General features: G+C 42.9%; 1 protein-coding gene across 6 annotated transcripts in view; it reads right to left on the reverse strand.

The window, feature by feature from the left end:
• Window positions 1–25962, reverse strand: part of TBCD (tubulin folding cofactor D) — a 268348-nt gene that overhangs the window by 24667 nt on the left and 217719 nt on the right. For all 6 annotated transcript variants that reach the window (XM_065563362.1, XM_065563361.1, XM_042841194.2 and 3 more), the window contains exons 32-35: window positions 24135–24293; window positions 18811–18949; window positions 4016–4137; window positions 2733–2810 (exon numbers count right to left, since the gene is read on the reverse strand). In XM_065563362.1, the coding sequence (XP_065419434.1) occupies window positions 2733–2810; window positions 4016–4137; window positions 18811–18949; window positions 24135–24293 (498 nt within the window). The remainder of the gene's footprint in view (window positions 1–2732; window positions 2811–4015; window positions 4138–18810; window positions 18950–24134; window positions 24294–25962) is intronic.

Consider the following 25962-nt stretch of genomic DNA (forward strand, 5'->3'; position numbering starts at 1 on the left):
ATCAGAGGGGGGAAAAGGAGACTAGATGGTGAATGAGAAATGGCAAACAGACTTTTCACCTCAATAGCACAGATTCAAACCTGGCCAAGGGCAACAGAAAATGAAAGTTGTTACTGGCAGCAGTTTGGTCACCTAGGGAAAGAGTTGGGTTATGCCATTTCCTATTAAGCAGGTGTCCAAGGAGGTAATTGGCCTCCTTGTTGGCAACCTCAGCAGAGGTGCAAAGGACTTAATGGATTATGAAGATTCAGCTCCGTTCTCAACCTTATAGGTTACCAATCTAGTAAGGGTCAAAGCATACTGACAGGACAGTTCTGGGGAAACTGCCAAGTGATGTATTTGTCCAGTATATACTAAAGAATCCTAGCATTGTCAGCCCAGCACATTTCATGAGCACTAAAAGTCAGTTAGACAGAGCTATGAGAATGCTTTCCACTGTCTTTTCCAAACCCAGCTTTAGGGGGGCATCTTGTGAACAGGCAAGAACATGCACTCCAAGCTTTGTTCCTGTGAAGCAAGAATGACATCCAGTGGCAATTCAGGCTAATGCAAAGTATTTATGTCCCAAGGGGTATCAAACCATTAATCCAATAGCTATAACTTAACTATAGAATTCAGCAACAAATTATTATTTACCTGCTGTGGACAGCTAATATTTTTTGCAACTGCTGTTGGGAAAAAGGGAAGTCTAGTATACTGTATACAAACCTTTTTTTACTGTAACAGAATAGAAATTTGCATTTGCAAATACTCATTTTTTTAACACGAATTTAATAATAGTCAGCTGAAGGCTAAGCAGTCATTGGCATCATAATCATAGGTGTTGGAACTTTCTAAATCCAAGGGGATCTTGCCAAGACGTAGTTGCCCAGATTAAGAAAAAACCCCAACAAATAATTTTACAGGCTGATGTTTCAGGCTTTTGAGCAAGAGTTGCATACTCTATAGATCAGATGTAATGTACTGTATAACAGGACATTTTTCATGTTATTAAAAAAAAGAAAACATCAACCAGCACTATAATTCATAGCCGATTTTTTGTGGGACACACATATTGACATTAAAAATGAGACAAAGCATTCACCTCTGTCTCCCCGCCACCTAACCCCCAGCACTTTTTATTTACATTCTAGCTCTGAAATTGCATGCTGCGTGTTATAGGGTAGTGTGTCTGCAATTCAGTCCAACTCATTCTGCATTGTATTTTCGCATCCTTTTTGGCACGTTTCTTTGGCCGAGGGGGGCATACAAGTGGTTCTGCTCAAGCAATCCGCTCCAGCAGTCACACACTCCCATATTCTTTCACACTGCATGCAGCAGGCATCAGTGAGCCAGGGCCAGTATTTAACTATTTTTTAACCATCCCAGGAAGATTTTCCCAGAACAAACTATAATTACTGCAAACATAGGGCTGCACTCTGGAACTCTTTCTAGCTAGCTTAGGGTCTTCTACAGCACCCTCTAAGCTCTTCCCAGATAAATTAGATCTGCATTGCAAGATTTCTAAATGAAGTTCTTGGAGTCTTAATCCTCTAAATAAGGAAGGGAGAGGAATTCATCAGATTAATATATGGTTTTATTTTGTTTGAGAGTGATGATATTTATTAATCTTTAATATTCCAATTTCTACCATTTAGAAATATGTTACCAGTTTAAGAAATGTACCCTATACATATAATTGGAAATATTTGAATAATTAGTTAAAACTTTTAGACCAGTACAAACTTTTAAAGTGCATCCACTGTGAGTGATTTTAACATTAAAATAAAGAGAAACTTTTTAAAATAGATGCCAAATCCAGTATAAAATTGCATATAGTGCACTGACTGCAGTACAACTCTGCCAGGTATCTGCAGATGTGCAGACATACTGTTTGTCAGACTTCCAATGGAATGCTTATTCACATTTATTCAGTCCCAAGAATATTCAGTCCTTCCAGAATATTTAACTTGACTGGAAACTTTGGGCCTTGCCTTGCAACTCACAGAAGAATGTATTTTTAAAAATGATAGGCCAGCAGAGGCATTTTGCCTCAGCATGTCACATTGGGAAACACTGCCAGTGAAACGTACACCGCGTGGTGACCAATATATATTTATTCCCAAGAATATGTACAGCTAGTTATGGCTATACAACAATTCTCAGCAATTGTATGAATCTGTCACTGCCACACCTTCTCCAGATGAAAATATGCAGAGTGAATCTAGTTCATTTGCAGGTCATAAAACAGTGATAAAGAGAGAGCTAAAATGGGTTAAAGGGATATACTGCCAAGGCTCTTAGCCCCAATATTTGACCTCTGGATTTGACCTTTCTTGATAGCTGCTCAATGGATTATTGTAACTTCAGGGAAAATTAAACAAAATTATTAAATTGCCTAATATACAGCATAGCATGCACCTCAGTCTAAGGCAGCTGTTCATTGGCACTACCACTATATGTACATTAGTCTGTTGCAAGATTTAAAAAAGCACATAGCATATTGTGAAACCAAAACTCCCCCAGCAATTGTAATTATCAGGTTTTCTGATGCATTTTTCAACAGAAGAAAAGATCTTCTGAGAAAGCACCACTGTCAAGGTAGAGATGTTTTAAGAACATTGATATTCAACTGCTAACAACATTCTCACTAGTAACACAACACAAACGTAAATTAGCTACAGCAGCAGCTATCCTCTTCAGTGTCCTCTGATATAAAACAGCAATTTCAAAGCAGAATAATTAGCACTTACTTCTCTTCAGCAGTGAAGATATCAAAGCAGCCATTGGCCAGCATCTGATCTAGCATCTTTAGCAAGGGCACAGACACCCTAATGTAAAAAATACACACACCGTAAAGACATTTCTTGGCACAGATTTCATTTATACACTTATTTTTATAGGAAGCAAGGTGGGGGGGGGGGGGAACACCTCCCATCTCCATACAGCTATTTAAATTAGAATTCCACTCCACCTAGGGGAAGGTTGCTAGGTAACTTCTGTGAGTTGGCTAAATCATTCTAGTTGGCTGACACGGCTGCATTCTGTTGCAGCCAAAGGGAAGAGGCTGGTCAACAGCTAGCGTGGATGTAAGCCTGTAGGGGCCTGGAAACCCAACTAAAACCTGTAGGATAATTTTTATGAATCTGAACAACATACTTCACTGAGTTTATTAAAAGTTGCAAAAACTTTTCATTTAGCCTAGTTATTGAATGGATTAGAGCATGTAGTATGACAGCCAAAACAGCTACACATTCCCAGCTACCACTGCTGAGTTAACTCTGAAAGTAAGACTGAAAATTCTGCTAAATGTCATGAACAGAAAAAAATCCCCAGGAAAATAAACTAACTTGCAAACATGTTTGGTAAGAGGGGTTTAGGTGAATAAATCGTGCTATGTAAAAAAACTGGTCTTTCAACTGGCCTGTTTTTATGTTACAGAGTTACAATCTGCATATTCCTAAAGAAACCCTTCCTAAATAAATACATGGTGGATTGCACTACAAATTGCACATATATTTATTTTATCTCATCAATATCAGCTTCATCGGGCATGGTGGCACACGCCTGTAATCCCAGCTACTTGGGAGGCTGAGGCTGGTGGATCACTCAGGGGTTCTGGACTGCAGTGCGCTACGTTGATTGGATGTCCAGTAACACTGACAGCCTGGCCAGCAAGTGGCTGAAGGACTGGCTAAAACAACACGACTGACGTGTTGTGATCAGCGCTCTCTCTGTGAGGGCTGATGGACCGATCGATCAAGGTGAATATCAGCTCCCCAGAATATTGCATTACATGAAAATATTACAGCTTATCACAATAAGTTCAGTATTGCACGAAGGTAAATGCTTCCTTCTTTATATTCGATACCATACCATAATTCCATCTTTTCTGGGGGTTTTGTTGAAGGTATTTTCTTTCTTCCCCAATATCTTAAAACATTTACATGGTACAATTTTAGACAACTGTTCATACTCTGAAAGATCTGCTCAGTGCACATTGTTTCAACTAACTCCTTTATGAGAGAAAGATTACCTGTCATTCAGCAGGTTATCCTCAAAGACCTGTAGCAATGTCTCACAGAAGTTATTCATGGCACCTAGATCGTTTTGGATTTTCTTCATATAGTCAAACAGACTCTGTGCAGAGTACCTGACCTACAAAAGAGCAATATTTCAAGTGAAGCAGTGTGCAAAACACACCTGGCTGTGGCTGAAATAAATTAAAAAGATAACATTCATGAACTGGATATGAATGTTCATCCCTGACTATGTTAGCTGCACATTTTTACCATGAAAAGATACTCCTTTATATCATATCCAACAGTGATTGAGTGTACAAATTCACTGCCAGCATTTGACAGGAAGACAGCTATTTCACTTTCCATTTAAGCTGTATTGTTTTTTCCAGTTAAAGTTTTGCCACTGTAGTAGCTTAACTAAAAGGGAAAAAAAAGATTCAGTAAAGGATTCACATTTAGACCAAAAATAACCTAGAAAATCCATTATTGTACTTCTACACTTCAAACTTGTGCACGGCCTATAACCTGCACAGAAATCAATGGCAGATATGCATGTGCATTGGAGCATCAGGACTACAGTGTTTTAAATATTTATCCGACAGAATTAGTTTTCAAATACCTAAGCCAATATGTAAATAATACTTTTCTATAATATATTTTAATAAGTTTTAACAGTAGTATACAACACATTAGAAATAGCATACTGCAGTTCCCCCAAACTAGCAAAAGTTGGGCTATCTACATTTAGAGGTCATTCAAATTAAGTAGATAATTACTGAGGTATGCTGAGTTTCAAAACAAATAATCAAGCTTTGATAGTACCTAGGTGTAGATGTTTGAAAAAGCCAATTGCCCTCAAAGAAAATTTGAACTGAATTGAGTAAATATTGTTCTTTCATATGTCAAAAGTAATTTAAAGGAGTTTCTGCACATGCTGAAATTATGCTGCATGCTTATGTTTAAGGTCTTCACAGTATATAAAAAGGTACAAGACATTTACTGAAAAATTCAATACCCAAGGAATTATTTTATACATTATAAAGAAATATTTCCATTGACTTTTTGCAAAGGAAAGAAATGATACACAATTGCAAACAGTTCCCCTTTCTTTGAGTAAAATAAAGTTTTAATAAATCAAGCACTTTCCCTATCCAAATATTGCAGAGGGTTGACATGAAGAAATCTGTAAAGACTCATGGAAATACAGTATTTCAAAAAGCATGTGTCTAACCATACATTTTTTTGCCACATTCCTAATTTATATTTCATACTGACTAATTTTCAGCTGTCTCAGATTACCACCATAATTTTGAAGAGAGCCAAGTCCCCAGATGTTTTTCCCTGAAAGTCTCAAAAAATTAACAATGCAGTGCCACAGAAATGTCATTAAAAGACAACAGTGAGCAGAGTCAACATAAGCATGTAGAATAAGATAACAAAACAGAGAAATGCATGGAATAGGACTCCATAGAAATGGGGAAGGGCAGATTATGGAATCCACATGGACAACACATCTCAAAGAACTACAGTTACTAGAGGACGGGGGTTCTCAAACTGGGGTTTGGGACCCCTCAGGGGGTCACGAGCTGTCAGCCTCGACCCCAAACCCCGCTTTGCCTCCAGCATTTATAATGGTGTTAAATATATTTTTTAAAGTGTTTTTAATTTATAACGGGGGGGGGGGGGGAGGTCACACTCAGAGGCTTGCTATGTGAAAGGGGTCACCAGTACAAAAGTTTGAGAATCACTGCTATAGGATAAGTAACATTCTTTCTTCTTTGAGTGATTGTCCTCATCGATTCCATTCTTGGTGACTAACAAGCAGTAAAGTGTTTGCTTGGAGATGGGTAGGAGGAGTCCCCTTTAAACAATTAAAAGAAAACTGGGAGGTGATGATTCACATGGAACTCAGACCGGAGACAAAACTGGGCAGGAATTTGGGATGAGGCCTGAGAGTGACTGTCCTTATGAAACACTGTGTAAGAGGGACTCGCCACGAGAGCCTGAGTCTCCCCTACCCTTCGAGCTGATGTAATGGCTACTAAAAAGACTGTCTTCATCAAAAGTGGTAAAGGGAACAGGATACACATACATACCAAAAGAATCTAAAAATAAATGAGCCTTTTACAGTTTTATCAGAGTTGCTTCAAGTTACAATTTTCATATAACTGATATACATACATTTCATTGTACAGATAAAGACCTATTCACAGAGTCAGAACATTCCCGCACATGTGCAGGAAAAAGATGAAATGTACATTAGGGTATGTTATGCTCAATAAATAGCACTGTTCCTGGCTCATTTCAAATCCTGACATATTTACTATACTTAAGTGGCAGCAGGGTGTTTTCCTTAGAACTAAAAAATAATAAAGTCTAGTAGTTAGTAAAAGTGAGCCCATGCCTGCATGGTTCTGCTCACAATACTTCTTTTAATACTCCCAATCTTCAAAGGCAAATAACCTTTCTGAAGTTCTATGTCAGGGACATTTAATATAAAGTAATAAACAATTCACAATACTTTCTTTTAAAGTTGCCTGAAATCAGTCTCAAATGCATTCTGCTTGATAACAAACTTGTAAATTCAGAATATAGACCCATGGACCCACTCCTGCAAACTTTTCTAAACCAGTAGACTGCTTGCCAGGGTAAAGGATTCTCTTCTGATTGTGGATTGCAGTGTCAGGCAGGCTAATTGGATATTGTAGAGCTACATTTATTTTCTCAAATTTCAAACCATCTAACTATGTCCTTGTATTTTAATTTAGTAAGGCAACTAAGACAAAACTGTTCAAAGAGGCAGCAGTTTTTCCAAAGCAGCATAAGAAGTCACTACAGTGTTTGGCAAGCTCTGAGTCTATTTCAGAACTTTACTTTCGAGAAAGATTAATGCTCACACACAATAGATTCTGTGCATACAGAACACGGACATAAATCTGGTGTAGTTACGATTTTTATGTTTTGTCGTTTGACTCATTAACTCACTTAATAGCTAGACCGATCCGGCAATGGCTGGTATAAATCTTGTTGCTGTACTTCAGCACAGCTCTCTAGAATTGTTTTATATTTGTGGCCAGGCAAAAACCTGCAGTTCTCCAATGAGACTGTCTTACAAAATAGTATCTTCTTGAAGATATGTCTTTACTTATTAAACATCTATAACATTTCACACTGTACTTTTTTATTAGTACTGAACAAATCCCATGAGGACATTCTGTTATTTAGTGGAGACTGATGATAATCATGTAACATCATCATGCAACATGCTTGAAATTACAGCTTTAGAGAACTGCAGAGTACACCATTTTGTTCTCAAACCCCATACACCAGGAAGTTTTCTGTTACATAGCCATAAGAAATATGCATTATCATAAGCCAGTTATACTATTAGAAGTTTCTTTTATACAAAATATCCTTTGAACCAAAGGAATGCTGCAGAATGCCAAAACTCAAACCCCAAATGACAATTACTTTTTCAGATTACTTGGGCTAAAATTATTTCAAAATAAAACATCTGCTACCAAAATGCTTCTGAGTGAGACATATTCCACACAGTTCCTCTAAGCCGTTGTCTTTAGTTTTCAAAAAATGAAACTGTAGCCTGTCTGCTCTATATGACAAATGTTACATGCTGATGCCATATTTTATTGTGCTCATTTCTGTTACTGACAGAGAGAGAACAAACGTTTTTCGGTCTTATTTTAACTGCATGTGATAGAGAAACTCTCTTTTGGAAATCAAGTAAAAATACCACAACCAAAAGTCTCAAAACATCCCCATCTTCACTCTCTATAAAGCTATTACTCATAAGAAACAGACTTCCTATTTCCTTTCCCATCAAGAGTCTCCTCAACTTGTGCTCACAAATAATTGATGGAAGTTAAGTGAAGTTTTGCTACCCCTACCTTCATATGAACACAGCACACAGTATGTGTACACACACACACACACACACACACACACACACACAGAGTCCTGGGAGGAGCCACTTGAGTTGCTGTGAGAAATTCATTGTCTGCCTGTTTATTCTAGTCCAGGTGAATGGCTGCTTCAGAAACACCCCTGCCAATGACTTTGCTGTATTGGAATACAAAAGCACCAAGAAGAGGCAAACAGGTGGCTTCAAAAGAGCTGCCGCCTTCTCTCCCAACTAGGGCGGAAACTAAAAAGTAGCACATTCCCATAGTTACCAACCACCCTTTTACTGAGAAGACAGGATTACAGTAGTTTCCCCAACCTCACCCCACCACTCCTCTCATTTCTCTACTGCTTTGCTCATTGCCCCATCTCCTCCCCATCACAGAGAGGTTATTTAGACACAGGAGGTAGGGAGCTTCTTGGAGCTCTGCTTTGCTTAGTTTTTTCATCTCTGGAGCTACAGGCAGAGTAGCATAAGTAGGAATTAATATGCCCTCCTCAAATGGTCTCATCCCAGGGACCTACCCCACAGGTTGGGAATCACTACCTTAATAAGAAATATTAAAAACTTTGTGTAAAGAACTCATGGATGAGCTGAGTCTACCTGACAAATATAGCTTACTGATAAATTAAGCATGTTCTTACCCTTTCAAATATGGCATTCTGAAGCCAGAACCCCCCTCATTAGAAATGTGACCTTCATTCACAGCATACTGAAGTTATTACACTTGGACCCTTTAAACAGAGGGAAAAGTGGTACATGCAACATTACACAGGTTGAATATTTAATAGCTCTGATAATGAGCTGTGCAGTTGTTTGAATGCTTTACAGCAGGAGTTTCCAGGTGTTTCATGGTTCTACCAGGATTCTATTGTATTTATAGCAACAATTTCTGGGAAGACTGGAGTCTCCTCTATACAGGGTATACTCTGAATTAACTAAATTTTCACTGACTGCTCTCTCATCTCAAAAAATCTCATGGACCAAAACTTCAAACACATTCAAGTTATTTAGGTACAACTTCCAGTCACAAAGTAGTTTGAGAACCACACATCACTGCAAATGCAGTTATTCATTCTACACATAGAAAAAAGTTAGCCCCATAATTGCAATAAGGGATTCCTGAAATTGAAAAATATTTAAAACTGTTTCACATAACTGGAATAATAAGGTACTGACTATATAGTTTTAGAGTAGGTCAAGGGTAATCATCTTATGTAGGATCCAAAGCTAAATGTTGACTCTCTTTTGCATTTAAAAGGAAACACTGAGGGCTTGTCTACATTACCCGCTGGATCAACGGACAGCGATCAATCCAGCGCCAGGCGATTTGCCTCAACCTCCCACCCCGCCATAAATGTCTCCCCCTTACTCTCACAGATATTGTGGAGTACACAGCAAGCAGCAATAACAATGAGAATATTGGTTTCGCTAGGTCTAACCTAGTCAGTAAACTGCGCCAGCGAGCTTTTAAATGTCCAAATGCACATTCTACCACCATTCTGCACTTGCTCAGCCTATAGTTGAACAGCTCCTTACTACTGTCCAGAGTGTCTGTGTATGGCTTCATGAGCCATGGCATTAATGGGTAGGTTGGGTCCCCAAGGATAACTATAGGCATTTCAATATCCCCAATGGTAATTTTCTGGTCTGGGAAGTAAGTCCCTTCCTGCAGCTGTTCAAACAGACCAGAGTTCCTGAAGATGCGAGCATCATGCACCTTTCCCGGCCATCCCACACTGATGTCGGTGAAACGTCCCTTGTGATCCACCAGTGCTTGCAGCACCATTGAAAAGTACCCCTTGTGGTTTACGTACTGGCTGCCAAGGTAGTCCGGTCCCAAGATAGGGATATGCGTTCCGTCTATCACCCCACCACAGTTAGGGAACTCCATTGCAGCAAAGCCATCCACTATGACCTGCACATTTCCCAGAGTCACTACCCTTGATAGCAGCAGCTCAGTGATTGAGTTGGCTACTTGGATCACAGCAGCCCCCACAGTAGATTTACCCACTCCAAATTGATTCCCAACTGACTGGTAGCTGTCTGGCGTTGCAAGCTTCCAGAGGGCTATCGCCACTCGCTTCTCAACTGTGAGGGCTGCTCTCATCTTGGTATTCTTGCGCTTCAGGTCAGGGGGAAAGCAAGTCACAAAGTTCCATGAAAGTGCCCTTATGCATGCAAAAGTTTCGCAGCCACTGGGAATCATCCCAGACCTGCAACACTATGCGGTCCCACCAGTCTGTGCTTGTTTCCCAGGCCCAGAATCAGCGTTCCATGGCATGAACCTGCCCCATTACCGCCATGATGTCCAAATTGTCAGGGCCCATGCTTTGAGAGAACTCTGTATCCATGTCCTCATCACTATCGTGATTGCGCTGTCATCGCCTCCTCGCCTGCTTTTGCAGGTTCTGCACATACTGCAGGATAATACGCAAGGTGTTTACAATGCTCACAACAGCAGCGGTGAGCTGAGCAGGCTCCACGCTTGCCGTGGTATGGCGTCTGAAGGAGAGCAGGAAAGCAGAGTTGCAGTGGAATCGGTGGATGACAACGGATGCCATGAAAATAGATATTTATACAGAACAACGAGAGGACCTGCGAGATGGATTCATGACACCAGGAGAGCAGAGTTGCAGTGGAAGTGGTGGAGGATGACAGTTAGCACCACACACATTTCCCGAGGAAGAACACACGTACCCGAGAGCCCATGACAGACAACATGGAGAAATTCGCTATCGAGGCAATAGCAGCAGAGCAGAGTTGCAGCAGAAGTGGTGTATGACAATGGTTAGCAGTCCTACTGCACCGTCTGCTGACGGCAGCACCCAGGACACAACAGCGGCGCTGTCGGTGAGCTGAGCTGAGCGGGCTGCACGCTTGCCGTGGTATGGCGTCTGCGCGGAAAAAAGGCGCGAAACGATTGTCTGCCATTGCTTTCACGGAGGGAGGGGAGACTGACGACATGTACCCAAAATGACCCGCGACAATGTTTTTGCCCCATCAGGCATTGGGAGCTTAACCCAGAATTCCAATGGGCGGGGGAGACTGCGGGAACTGTGGGATAGCTACCCACAGTGCAGCGCTCCATAAGTCGATGACAGCCATAGTAGTGAGGACACACTCCACCAACTTAATGCGCTTAGCGTGGACATACGCAAATCGACTGTATAAAATCGATTTCTAAAAATCAACTTATATAAAATCAACCTAATTTCGTAGTGCAGACATACCCTCAGTTTTCCCTAGTTTGCCTTACACCCAAAAACAAGAAGAAACCCAAGTTATTTCTTTTCCTCTTCCCCTTGTCATCCCAGAACTTCAGCCTTCCTGGTAATATGCCATTCTACCTAGAAAGCCCTCTCTCTCTTATTACCTGCTCCCTGTCAAACCTATCAGCTGCTGAACAACACCTCTTAATGTGGCTGTCTGGTCTTTATAGCAACAATGCTAGGAAGACTCAGGCTCAGCTCCTCTCCCCTCAACCTCTAAAGCTAATGCAAGCACATGCCCTTACCACTACATTTAAAGATGGAGTGAACAAACACAAAGACTACATAAAACAGTGCTGCCCACCTTCACAAGTAAGGAAGCCACCCAGAAATGTATACTAAGCATTGAGATAACTGGCTCACTCATATAAAAGTAGCTGCTGGTTGTCTGAAACCTTGTACATACTTCATCCTTATGAAAAGCAGAGATTTGGGTTATAGTTACCTTACTGCAGCAGCTTCATTCATGTAACCAAATAACCTATTCCCAATATTTTCTAACTATCATTCATGAACTCATTCTTTGCTCAGTTATGTTACTATTATGCTCATCATCTCTGTCTCTGCTTGGTAGGCAATCCTCCTTTAGTACAGCCTAGGGAGGTTGTGGAAGCTCCTTCACTGGAGGTTTTCAAAAGAGGCTGGGTAGCCATCTGTCTTGGAGGGTTTAGACACAACAAATCGTGCATCTTGGCAGGGGGTTAGACTAGATAATCCTTACAGTCCCTTCTAACCCTATGATCCTCCTCTACTGCCTATACAGATGAAAGCAAGGTTAGTTACTTTGTACAGTAACTGGAGTTTTTCTAGATGTTGTGTCCCTGTGTGTGCTCCACATCAAACGTGTGTGCCCATGCCCTCTTGAGTGGAGACTTTGTCAACAGTGTCCATGAGTCTGCACCTGCACACCCAACACTTTGTGATCCAGGATGAGAGTACATAGGGAGGGACAGACCCACCACAGCTTCAGTTCCTTCTCAGTCACCAAGTCCAGAGAGAATGATGGTGGATATTGCAGCACCCATAGGGACAAAACATTTTACGCCAGTTACTGTCCAGGTAAATAACCTCTCCTCCTCCTCCACGTCAGGAGATTCCTGAGCAGTACCTCAATATGGAGGAGGGTGCTGAGGAGGTGGATTCAGCATTGATCACAGAACAGTCTCACCAAAGGCCATGTCTGCGCGACAAGCACACACAATAACAGTCTTGGGAAAACATGTGCACCCAAGACCAGGTGGCAGCCTTACAAATGTCTGAGATGAATAACGTTCCTCAGTAAAGCAAAGAGGTAGACTGAGCCCTGGTGGAATGGGCAATCACCCTAGGTGGAGGATGCATCTCGTAAGACATCATATCAGATTAAGATGCATCCTGAAACCCATTTTGACAGTCTTTTGGTGGAAATGAGCTGACCTTTCATTCTTTCTACAATGGATATAAAGATTTTGGGAGAAGCTCTGATGGGCTTAGTCATGTTAAAGTAAAAGGCAAGATCTCTTCTTACAGTCAGTATGGAGACTAGCTGCCTTTCTCAAGGAGTACTCACCAGTAGGTGAATGTCCTGATTATTATGAAATGTTGACAAAACTTTAGGTAGAAAGCAAGGATGGGAACACAATGTCATCTTATTGCAATAGAACACCATGCACAATGGGTCAACCATAAGAGCTCCTAGTTCTCCTCCTCTTTTGGGTAAAGTGATGACAGGGAAGATAATGGAGCAAGTAATTAAGGAAATCATCTGCAAACACTTGGAAGGTGGTAAGGTGATAGGGAACAGCCAGCATGGATTTGTGAAGAACAGATCATGTCAAACCAATCTGATAGCTTTCTTTGATAGGATAACGAGCCTTGTGGATAAGGGTGAAGCGGTGGATGTGGTATACCTAGACTTTAGTAGGGCATTTGATACGGTCTCGCATGACATTCTTATCAATAAACTAGGCAAATACAATTTAGATGGGGCTACTATAAGGTGGGTGCATAACTGGCTGGATAACCGTACTCAGAGAGTTGTTATTAATGGTTCCCAATCCTGCTGGAAAGGCGTAACGAGTGGGGTACCTCAGGGGTCTGTTTTGGGACCGGCTCTGTTCAATATCTTCATCAACGACTTAGATATTGGCATAGAAAGTATGCTTATTAAGTTTGCGGATGATACCAAACTGGGAGGGATTGCAACTACTTTGGAGGACAGGTCATAATTCAAAATGATCTGGACAAATTGGAGAAATGGTCTGAGTTAAACAGGATGAAGTTTAACAAAGACAAATGCAAAGTGCTCCACTTAGGAAGGAAAAATCAATTTCACACATACAGAATGGGAAAAGACTGTCTAGGAAGGAGTACGGCAGAAAGGGATCTAGGGGTTATAGTGGACCACAAGCTAAATATGAGTCAACAGTGTGATGCTGTTGCAAAAAAAGCAAACATGATTCTGGGATGTATTAACAGGTGTGTTGTGAGCAAGACACGAGAAGTCATTCTTCCGCTCTACTCTGCTCTGGTTAGGCCTCAGCTGGAGTATTGTGTCCAGTTCTGGGCGCCGCATTTTAAAAAAGATGTGGAGAAATTGGAAAGGGTCCAAAGAAGAGCAACAAGAATGATTAAAGGTCTTGAGAACATGACCTATGAAGGAAGGCTGAAAGAATTGGGTTTGTTTAGTTTGGAAAAGAGAAGACTGAGAGGGGACATGATAGCAGTTTTCAGGTATCTAAAAGGGTGTCATAAGGAGGAGGGAGAGAACTTATTCACCTTAGCCTCTAAGGATAGAACCAGAAGCAATGGGTTTAAACTGCAGCAAGGGAGGTCTAGGTTGGACATTAGGAAAAAGTTCCTAACTGTCAGGGTGGTTAAACACTGGAACAAATTGCCTAGGGACGTTGTGGAATCTCCGTCTCTGGAGATATTTAAGAGTAGGTTAGATAAATGTCTATCCGGGATGGTCTAGACAGTATTTGGTCCTGCCATGCGGGCAGGGGACTGGACTCGATGACCTCTCGAGGTCCCTTCCAGTCCTATAATCTATGAAATCTATGAAATGACTATAAGCAACAAGGTCTTAAAGGACCAAAGAAGAAGGAACAATTCCCCATTGTTCAAATGGGATGTTCTCAAGGGCATTGAAGACTAAATGGAAGTCCCATGGTGGAGTATGTTCTTTGATGGGAGGAAAAAGATTAAACAAATCCTTAATTAATCTCTCAGTGGGTGGAGTGAGTGAAGACTGAAAACCTTTGAAATGGCAGCCAGGTGAACCTTAACTGAGTTCATAGATAAACCCATGTTTTTTAAATTTAGCAGGTAATTGAGAAAGTGCATGAGGAGACTCAAGAGAAGGTATGAATTGTTGGGCACATTATGATTTGAAACACTTCTACTTCTGCAGGTAAATTGTCCTTGTGATTCCACAGAATTTTAAGTAACTCTGCAGAGCAATCCTGTTCTATGCCAGTATGCCATCAAGGAGCCAGGCCTTGAGGTGTAACGACAGGAGGTTGGGGTGGATCTTGGATCAGGTGATCTATTGTCAGAGGGAGGTGAAGCGGCGATCACAGAGAGAGGCAGACCAGATCTGGGAACTGTACCTATCTTGGCCAAGATGGAGCCCTGAGGATGGCCACCAATCTCTCCTGTTTCAATTTGTTCATGACCTTGAGAAGCAGCGGCATTTAGAGGTAAGCATACAGTAGGGCATGAGGCCAAGTGGTAAGGAGGGTGTCTCCCAGGGAGTTGTTACCATGACATCCCTTTGAACAGAACGCCGACATAGCCATAGAGGATAAAGCTATGTCAGTCACGTTGAGTGAGGCCTTATGGGAAGCCTTGGCAATCGTCTGGCCTTTTGCAATGAGAACCTGAAACTGTTTCCTCTGATCTTGTGGCACATGTTCAATAAAATGAGAAAATCTGAATAATTTGTATAGTCATATTTTGCCATTAAGACCTGATACTTGGACATTCATAACTATAAAGTGACTAACTAGGGAGTAGATTTTGTGGCCGAGAAGGTCCAAGTGTTTAAGTTCCTCATCAGAAGGTGTTGATCTAGACCAATACTGTCTATTTCTTTCACTGACAGTATGAAAAACTGAGTTGGGGTAGGATGGGAGAAAAGAAAGTCCGAACCCCTGGCCAGGATATAGTTGTTTTTAATCCGCCTGCTTACAGGTGGTGTTTGCCACACCGTACGGGCTGGCAACAACACAGCATCATTGATAGGCAAAACAATTTTGCCCTGGGGAAAGTGTGTAGAATGTCCAGCAAAAAAAGTTGAGATTCCTGTATCTCCTCCATCAGGGACCTGTAAGGCCTCTCCGATCCTTTTCATGAGGTTTTGAAAGGCCTTGAAATCATTCATGTAGGGCTAGGGGGGCATAAGAGCCTCATCTGGAGAGAAGGAGGTTTTGTGAGGTGGTGTCTCCTCTTCTGCACCTAGCTCCTACTGTTTGGGGATTCTTCTGCAGAAAGGGAGCCAGTACTGGTGTTCTTGGTGGGACCTCTTATGTGAGGGCACCCTGTAGAACTATTCACCATAAAGGACCCAAAGGTTCCAAAACACTCACTGTGGTGAGACATAAGAAAGGGGGCAAGACCCCAAGGCTGCTCTTGCCAGGCTGACATGTCAGTCAGCTGTTGGGGGGGCTTTTCTTCAGGATGCACCTCAAGAGAGGGAGGCTGGAAGGGAAAAGGTGGAATCCTGTACGGACACATCTGAGTCAGAAGAAGCATCTTCACCTACATCCAGAAGAGGAGCAAGAAGTGTCAATACCCAGAGGTTAGTGAGGTATCAGTAATTAGCGGTCAAGCATTTGTGCAAGGATGCAGAAGAACCAGAGGGTAAGCTTGCTCTGGAGGAAAAGTCAGTACCAGTGGGAAACCTCTCTTGGTACCACTTAATGAAGGGGATTCAGGCTCTTTCAGGATTTGGAGGCCCCACCGAGAAGGGAACCTGGATAGCGTTCCTCAGGAGTCTGCACGTTGGGAGGTACCAGGGACAGGACAGAGGGGCAGTCCATGCTCTCTTTACCATAGCCTGAGAAGGACGGCAAGAGGATGATTACTTTGAGACCTTGGTCTTAGAGGAATCCTTATGCTTAGAAGGTACCAATTCTGGTATCACCACTGATGCCACTCGAGATTACCTGCTGTGAGGTTTCTTGGTACGTGACAAGAGGTACCAAGCCTCAGTGGTACGCATACCAGGGTGCAAGTTCTCCTTGTTCCAAAGTCAAGAAGGTGGCTTTCCCCTTCTTTTGGTCTCTCTTTCAGGAGAATGAGGTCTCTTCTTTTTCGGTCTTGAAGATTCTGTAGGCCCCCAGGGTCTTTGCTTACCTGAGTCAAGCTCTGTGCAGTCACTGGAGCAGACTGCATGGCTGAGGCTGATGTCATGGGGTGGGGGGAGGGAGATCTCAGAAAGCACTCCATAAAGCAGTAGTTTCAGTGTGTCCTCTCTGTTTTCTGGGTGTGCTTTTGAATCTGGAGTAGACCTAGCACTTGAAGAGGACATGAGTCTCTCCAAGGCAGCTACAATGCCCATTGCTGAGGGGGAAGGTCTTGTGACAGGTCTGGCAGAGTTTGAAGCCTGGGCTCTTGGGCATAATCCCATGGGAAAGGCTGCAGATAAAGAGATCAACTGGAGCCTAGGCTCTGAGCAGGTGAAAAGCAAGCATGGAGCATGACTCTAGGCACCCCCGCACTCACACCCTATACACTACTGCAGAGATTTTTATATAAAATATGCCTTGTGAGGTATCATTTGACAAACACCACACTGGCAAGAACATCATTATAAAATATACGTAACAATGCGGTGTGTAAAATTATGGATTCTCACTAGTATTACGCTTTAAAGTCTGTGACTAAATTCACTGTGCTATTCATTTGTATCAGAGGTTGCAGTAGGAATAGATAATTTGTATAGTAGCAACCGCCAACAGAGGACAAACCAGCATGAAGCCTTATCTTCCAGACCTCATGGCTCCTTTACTAAGCAGGAACTAATTCACTTTATCTAGAAGTACCCTTCAGAGAATATATTTCAAAGGTTCATTGAACTATAAAGAGGGGGAACAAACACCTACATTATCCTAAACCTTAAGGAGACAAAGAAACCAAGCGATTTGACCTCTGTGAACAGATCTTAGCCGGGCCAGACAGTAAAAAGCTGGTGGGTCAGAGAAAAAACATCTTGAACATCTTGCTAGATTAATTTTGTGTCTGTTTTCACTTTTATTTGTTTGTAACCATTTCTGATTTTATCCCTTATACTTGAATTCAATTAAAACCTCTCTCTGTTTGTCAGTACATTTGTTTACTATTAATCTAAATCAAACCAGTGCTGTGTTTGAACTGGACTGATGATTAACTCCCGTTAAAGCAACAAGCAGCTGTGCTTTTATCTCTTTAAAGGAGCAACAAGCCTTATAACTTCTCTGGATGTTCCAGGAAAGGGCTGAAGATTTCAGGGCAGACATTTCAGGATACTGGGGGAAATTCAGGACTGGGGAAAGTGTTGGAGTCACCATGGCCAGGAGTAACCAAGGCTGGTGGTGACCAGAGTATGTGGCTGTGGTGTAACAAGCAGGCTGCTGGAGTCAAACCAGCTGAACCAGGGCTGCTTAACACACACAGTCTCAGTGCATGCTTGTATGATGGCTGGGAGTGTCAAAACAGAGAGCTACAGGAGCAGAGCATTTTAAGGCACTCAGGGTTACAGGACAAGCAGTGACAACCTCTCACTGGTCTGGGTTGAACCCCATAACATGACATGGAGAACCCCCCGAAAGCCCAAGTTGTGCTAAAATAAAATAGGAAAATAATAAAATCATAATTACAAATGCCCTAAAAAAAAAACCCCCACACATTTAAACCACACCTCTACCTGTTAATTAAGAATTTGGAAGATAAGACAAGTAGTAATGGCCTAAAGTGTAAATTTAGGGTAGAATAATATTGTTAACATAATGATAGTGGCAGAGGAATAGACTACCAAAAGCAATGATAAATGTACAGTCTATGTGAATAATGTAGCAAGTGCAAAAAAGAACATCAAACTAGATAGAATGTTTTTTCCCTGGTCACTGTATCTAGAATATGCTTTTTTAAAGAAATCCCAGACATGGATGTCTCTCAAAAACGGAAACAATCAAAGACCCCAACCATACTGTCATTTCAGTGTCATTAAGGGTGAATCTCGGCCCCTTTGAAGTCTATGGGAGTTTTAGCATTTACTTCAATGGAATCTATCATCCCAGCCACAAAGAGCAGGAGAGGACTTCCTCCAATGCTGTTGGTCAGATAGAGACGGACGATACTGAGTAATCTCCTTTAGGTCTGACTGCACTACCTACCTGTGCGACATTCCTAGTTTCTGCGAGTCGAAGGAGTGAGTCACAGGTGTCCTCACTCCTTGTCTCCTGCATGCTCAATGGACCAAGAACATATTTATTTATAAACTGAATATGCTTCCCAGACAACTTTTAAAAGCTTGTAATTGGAATTCACTAATTAAAGTCTACAATGTCCACTGAAAGTATGGATTTTAATCAGCATGTAGTTAAAGGGGAATTATACAACCTCTAGCAAATAAACAGCCTGTGCCCTGATATCTTACCGTTGTCTCTGTTAATCCACCGACAGACACCGTGAGACCCAACAGTACATAATACTGATATGTTGGCAAACCCAAAAGCTGTGTGATTCGAGGGAAGGCTTGTGAGGGAGCATTCCAGTTTAAAGTTACAGCCTCTGACCTGTCCAGAGAAAAGAAAGTGATCATATGTTTTTATCTTAATACCTCTCTGCATAGTATTTGGTGTTCTTTGAGATGTGAGGTCCCTATGGGTATTCACTGTGGGATGCACATCCACTCCAGGTGCCTGAGACCAGAAGATTTTTCAGGAGCCATGTTCGCTGGTCCAAGCCTGCGCCCTACACCACCAGCCCAAGGGACTCTGCAATTCCCGCTCTACCACAAATCAAGCGTGATCTGAGCAGAGAAGAAGGAGTGTGGGTCGTGGAATACCCATAAGGACTACACATCTCAAAGACCTCATTACTGTAAGGTAAGTAACCTTCATTTCTTCTTCAAGTGCTGGTTCCTACAGGCATTCACTGTGGGTGATCCCTAAGCAATACTCATTAAGGAGAGTGTGAGGATGTATGCTGCGCCACCAATCACAGGATCACTAAACCAAAGGACACATCCAAAGATGAAGCTTGAACCAATTTCTCAATCATTTCTCAATCATCCTGTGTGTAGCCAATCGTTGAGGTAAGGGAATATCAGACTGCCTTGTTGATGTACACTGGATGCTACAGGAAAGAGTACCTTTGTAAACGCTGTCAGGAGGCCAAAAGGAAGACCCCTGTATTGAAAGTGTTCCAGCCCCACCATAAAGCACAGGAATCACCGGTGTGCTAGATTAATGCCTATATGGCATCCTTCAAATCAAGGGCTGCAAAGCAGTTGCCTTCATTTAGGGAGATGACTCAGGCCAAGATGGTTATCCTGAATCTTGAATGACATATGAAGACATTCAGCCATCTGAGGTCCAGGATGGGTTTCCAGCCCTTCTTTTTGGGAACCAGGAAATATCTAGATAAAAGCCCTTGTCCCAATGTTGCAGAGATACAGGCTATATCACCCTTAGGTGAATTAGGGAGTCCACCTCTTGTTTGAGAAATGTCTCGTGAAAAGGGTCCCTGAAGAGGGGTTTTGGAGAAGGGGCAGAAAGGAATTCTACAGTGTACTCTGCCAAGATGGTCTCCAGAACCTATTTGTCCAATGTGTTATGCTGCCACATCAGACGGAAACAGCCCAGATGGCCACCAAAGTGTGCAGTGAGTGATTGAGTGGAGAAAGGTTGACTTCTTGATGGGAGGCTAGGAGTGAAAGGAGGATGGCGGTGGAGTAATTCTGCCTGCTGTGTGGCATCCTCTGAAACATCTTACATGGTTCAAAGACCATTTGATGATAGAAGGGCTGAGAGGCAGGATGGTTTCTATGAGAATGTGGCCTAGAATATTTCCTCCAGGATGCAGGGGGATATATTCCCAAAGAGCTGAGCATGCCATGGACAGTCCTTAAGGCAATGGAATGATTCACCGGTTCTCTAACTAAACAGATTTTTACCCCTGAAGGGAGATTTTCCACTGTTGCCTAGACCTCTCTGGGGATCCTGAGGATTGCAGCCATGAAGTCTGCTCATGATAACCGAAATCATCATGGAGCATGAGCTGTATCCACCACGCTGAGTGATGCTTGAAGTGACGGTTTGGCAACTAGTTTCCTTTCATCAAGGATGGCCTGGGGTCTAAGTTCATGTGGCAGTTTATTAGCGAATTATGACAGTTTATTGTAATTAGTAAAGTCATACTTGGACATTAATGCCTAGTAATTCACTATGTGGAAAAGGAGGCTAACAGACAGGAAGTTCTTTCTGCCAAAGAGACCTAGCCTCTTGGTATGCTTGTCCAAAAAAGTGGAGCTAGGTGGCATAGTCTGTTACACTCTGTGACAACCTGGGCCACAAGAGAGTTCAGATTACAATGGGAAAATTAATATTCCACCTCATTGGATGGAACAAAATACTTTTCTGCCATTTTCAGGATTGGGTCACATGTAGCTAGGGTGTGCCAAACCACCTTAGCAGGGTCCAGTATTGCCTCATTAATAGGGAGGGCTACCTCGTTAGGGCCTGTAATCTGAAGGATGTCCAGGAGCTTATGTGTAGCATCTTGAATATCCTACAGTGGGCTCTCGAGGGTTTCCTCCTTAAGAGGGCCTAATACTGCCTATGATCATCTGGTGGTGAGGATGAGGCCAGTGTCATTTGCTCGTCTAGAGAGGAGAAAGAAAGAGCTGATGATGGATCTGGCAGGACTGGCTGTTCTACTTCCTTGAGGTACTCTGGAGGGGGAGATGCACTTAGATTCCTCCCTGGAAGGGGACCTCTATCCCTTGTATTGTCCAGGGTCCTCATCATCCAGAGGTCTCTGGTCTACTGCAAGGGTCCCAGAGACCCCGTATCGCCAGTGGGTAGGATTGTATGGGTATGGCAGACGGACCCATGGGGTACCATTGGTCCCTGGGCTAATGTGCTCCATGGGGATGAGATGGCACCTGGAAGGCTCTGAAAGCCCTGTCAGGGCATGACTCTTGTCTCTGGACAGATGGGGAAGCTGCTGGTATTGCCGATGGTGATCATAGGAGCAATAAGAATCACCTAAGTCTACTGATGGAGCCAATGGTACTATTCATCTTATAACATTCGGACTACAGGAAGGAACTGGCGAGTAGCATACCAATGTCAGCACCTCTACTCCACGACTTGGGGCTGGTGAATGACATGACATCAGTGTACAGGTGTCTCTGGACAAAACGGGATCTGAAAGGCTCAATGATTCTGGATCCATGTGGATTGCAACCAGGGCATATCGAGGCTTAACAGGCAGAGGATGAGAGGGGCTTGTAATATAGGTGGATCTGCCATTGCAGGTTTGGGTCCAGCAGTCTTTTTGCAGTGCAGTACCGCTGCTGCAGAAGCTGAACAATTCCTTCTGTCCTTAGATGGTGCAGGGATTGGTCCTGCCCCTTGTGTAGATGCTTTTGTAGTTCACCGCTCTTGGTACTGTCAGTGCTGGCACATGTTCTCCGTGAGCTCTAGAAACACCTATACCTGGGTGTGAAGTCTCATTTGGACTGAGGGTAACAAAAGAGTGAAATCCCCCTTCCCCCCACCAATGAAGAAAACTACCTAACACCAACAGCCAACTAAGAAAAAAATATATTTACATATATGAAATTCGGGCAGAAAAGCTAGCAGAAACCAGGGACACTGGAGGGTTCGGTCTCAAACCATGAGCAGTAGAAAGGAACTGGAGAGTCTGTGTCTCCCCTGATGCCCTTGCTTTGGAGCATAAGGAAGGCAGACGGTGCAGACACAGACCAATGGACATTGCTACAGAAAAACATCTTCTGGCTTCAAGCACATGGTGTGCATGTACATCCACAGTGAATGCCCATAGGGACCAGCATTAAAAGAAGAACTTCAATCACTGCAATATCATTAAGGGTGTAACAAATTAAATCATATGACAAAACTAACACTTTTTGAGTTAAATGCCCATTTTATTTTATCTATATTTCATAATTTTTATACATTCTTTCAATCCTTACAATATATTCAGCCACGTGCCACAATTTCCAACTCCTCCTTAAATACTCTATAAAATCTCATTGTGTATTTGCATACAGTAGCTAAATTAAGTAAGTTTTGCTATATATATTTTAAATTTCCATTGGCATAGAGCACCTCCTCCAATGGAATTGCTCGTGGGAGGTGATGGGGTTGAATGACTGGAAAACCCTGCAAGAATCCCCTTGAATTATTTTCATAGCATCATTACAGAAAATGTGGGGTGAGAATGGCACCACATAGGCAGCTGATCCCTTCCCCCATACACATATAAATGCAGGAAGAGAGGGATCTGCTCCCCTGATTCCAGCTAGATTATGTGGTTCACTGTATTTTTTGTTTGCCACTTGCCATATTGAAGAGAATAAAATCAGGAAAATGAACAGGATATATTATTTCAACAAAATTCCTCTATGTTTGAAATTAATCATATCCTTTCCTTCCCCCCTTCAGTATGGCATACCTCCAAGCCTTTAAAGACACAGCAGGATATGTAACAAGCATCCCAAAAACCATACTGGTGTTGTCCCTATTACATATGCTGACAGCTACAGGAACCAAGTAGGTAAACTGGATTTCATTTTAATGCTGGTCCAGGACAGTTCAGTTTAGAACTTTCAAAATATTGAACAATCTTAGAACCAACCACATTATAGCATAAGATTATTCAGTCATGATTGGCCAGTTTCATACTATACGAATAGAGAGGAAGATTTTTACTGCTCTAAACCAAATATTAATTTATTTAAATGTTAAAAACTGCAAAGGATATACTTGGAAAGGATATACTCTCTCAGGCCTTGGCTACACTTACCCGCAAGTTCGACGGCTGGAAATCGAACTTCTGGGTTCGACTTATCGCGTCTAGTCTGGACGCGATAAGTCGAACCCGGAAGTGCTCGCCGTCGACTGCGGTACTCCAGCTCGCCGAGAGGAGTACCGCGGAGTCGACGGGGGAGCCTGCCTGCCGAGTGTGGACCAAGGTAAGTTTGAACTAATTCGAACTAAGGTACTTCGAACTTCAGCTACGTTATTCACGTAGCTGAAGTTGCGTACCTTAGTTCGAATTAGGGGGGGTAGTGTAGACCAAGCCTCAACTGTTGACGCATAACCAACCTCTAACTATTGTGGGTTAGGTGGAAACTTTCCCTGGGGTAGGTTATCCAGTAACTGTTCACTGCAAGATCTGGTGCCGACTATTGTCAGAAGCAGGATACTGCTCTAGACAGACTACTGAACTAATCCAGTATGGAAATTTCTACAGGCTGGTCTACAATTGGGAACTTACATCAGCATAGCTACATCTCTCAGGGGTGTGAAAAATACACACACCTGAGACACGTAGCTATGCTGACCTAACCCCTGGTGTCTTGGGGAAATGGATTACCTACACTTGAACCGCTGCTGCTGTAGCAGTTTAAGTGTAACCATACCCTAACGCTCCTAACCACCCATTAGAGATATTAAATAGCTGATGGATTCTAACAGACATTTACAATAAATACATTCCTAATTATCTGGAATATATTTTTCTATTGGCATTTACATCAATATCTTCTTTGGGAAAAAAAATTAGTTCTTAATTCTATTTAACTAGAAAGAAATCCTAGTTTGCTTGGGCGTTTTTACACACTGATTTATTCATTACATTGATGTAGACCAGGAAGGATTTTAACAGACAGGATCCAACCCACAAGCCTTCCTTAATAAATAAGAAGGTGATAAAGATCTAGATTACCTTGGAAATATCCTCTCCAATTCTTCCCGGTGGGGTATGTGTGGAATCGGAGGGTTGTCAAAGTTCAGAAGAGTGAGGAACACAAATCCTGCATGAGCACGAAATCTATCTATTTTTTCAGCCGATTGCTGGGCCACGCAGCACATAATCTGTTTACAGCTACAAATTAAGAGACAAAAAAAATACTTCTATCCATCACATCACAATACATAAATAAATGTACATACTTTAAACAGAAATTGCTTAAAGAAACGGTTAAAAATAATTTCTTGCATGCACTGAACTGTGGAATGGGATTGCTGTTTTACTCTATTTGACTTTTTATAGTGAACATTTAGATGATGCATGAATTACCTACTGTGGTACAGAATCTTTAAGAACAGCCACAAGTTAATTTGTAAAACACCTCCAGATCCAAGCAACTAGATCAGGGGTGGGCAAACTTTTTGGCCTGAGGGCCGCATCGGGTTTCATAAATTGTATGGAGGGCCGGTTAGGGGAGGGGATCGTGGCCTGGCCCCCACCTCCTATCTGCCCTCCCTCCACCCCCCGGGACTCCTGCCCCATCCAACCCACCATGTTCCCTGATGGCCCCCCCAGGACTCCTGCCCCATCCACACACACCCCTCTCCCTGTCCCCTGACCCCTTCCGCCCCATCCAACCCCTCCTCTCATTCCTGATGGCCCTCCCGGGACCCCTGCTCCATCCAACCACCCCTTCTCCCTGTCCCCTGACTGCCCCCAGAACCCCTGCCCCTGACTGCCCCCTATCGCCCCATCCAACCTCCCTCCTTCCTGACTGCCCCCCCCAGGACCCCTGCCCCATTCAACCCCTGTTCTTTCCCCAACCCCTATCCACAGCCCCACCCCCTGACCACCACCCGAAACTCCCGTCCTCTATCCAACCCCCCTACTCAGTGCCCCCTTACCGCGCTGCCTAGAGCACCGGTAGCTTGCGGCGCTACAGCTGTGTCACCTGGCTGGAGCCGGGCCACGCCACCACCACCACACAGCACAGAGCACCAGGTCAGGCCAGGCTCTGCAGCTGCACTGCCCCAGGAGCTCACAGCCACACCGCCCAGAGCATTGCGCCAGCGGCGGAGGGAGCAAGCTGCGGCTGCTGGGGAGGGGCCGTGGCTAGCATCCCGGGCCAGGAGCTCGGGGGCCGGGCAGGACGGTCCTGCGGGCCATAGTTTGCCCACCTCTGAACTAGATGATAGTAATATTAATAATACCTTGGACTCATGTAGCACCTTCCATCCAGAAAGAGACCAAGATGCTTTTTATCGACTGGATGTTGTATATGGATCACCAATGAAATTTAGCCACCATTAAGGTGGGAATGTAGAAAAAACCCTGATACAACTGTGTTTCATTGAGTAATTACTTCACCTTTTTAATGTGTCTGTTCAACCCCACCTATTTTTCTCCCCCCTAACTCATGTATCTAGATTGTAAGTCCTTCAGGAAAAAGAACTCTCCCTTCTATGAGGCTCCACCATACCTTTGGGCATGGCACAAATTACAATAGTAAATGAGAGAGACAAGATGGGTGAGGATAATATCCTTTATTGGGCCGGCTTCTGTTAGTGGAAGAGACAAGCTTTCAAGCTTTACAGAGCTCTTCTTCTGGTCTGGAAATAGTAACCAGAGTGTTACAGCTAAATACAAGATGAGATAGCTTGTTAAGCACAAGCGGTTAAAACATGTTGCAGGAGACCACTTCAAATAAAGTGGGCAATTGACACCAGTGCAGTCGTAGGACAAAGGAGGGCTAGTGGGTTACAAATTGCTGTAATGAGACACAGAATCTGATACCATAACGAAT

The sequence above is a fragment of the Chrysemys picta genome, chromosome 12 (genome assembly GCF_011386835.1).
Source record: "Chrysemys picta bellii isolate R12L10 chromosome 12, ASM1138683v2, whole genome shotgun sequence".
Classification (NCBI taxonomy): Eukaryota; Metazoa; Chordata; order Testudines; family Emydidae; genus Chrysemys; species Chrysemys picta.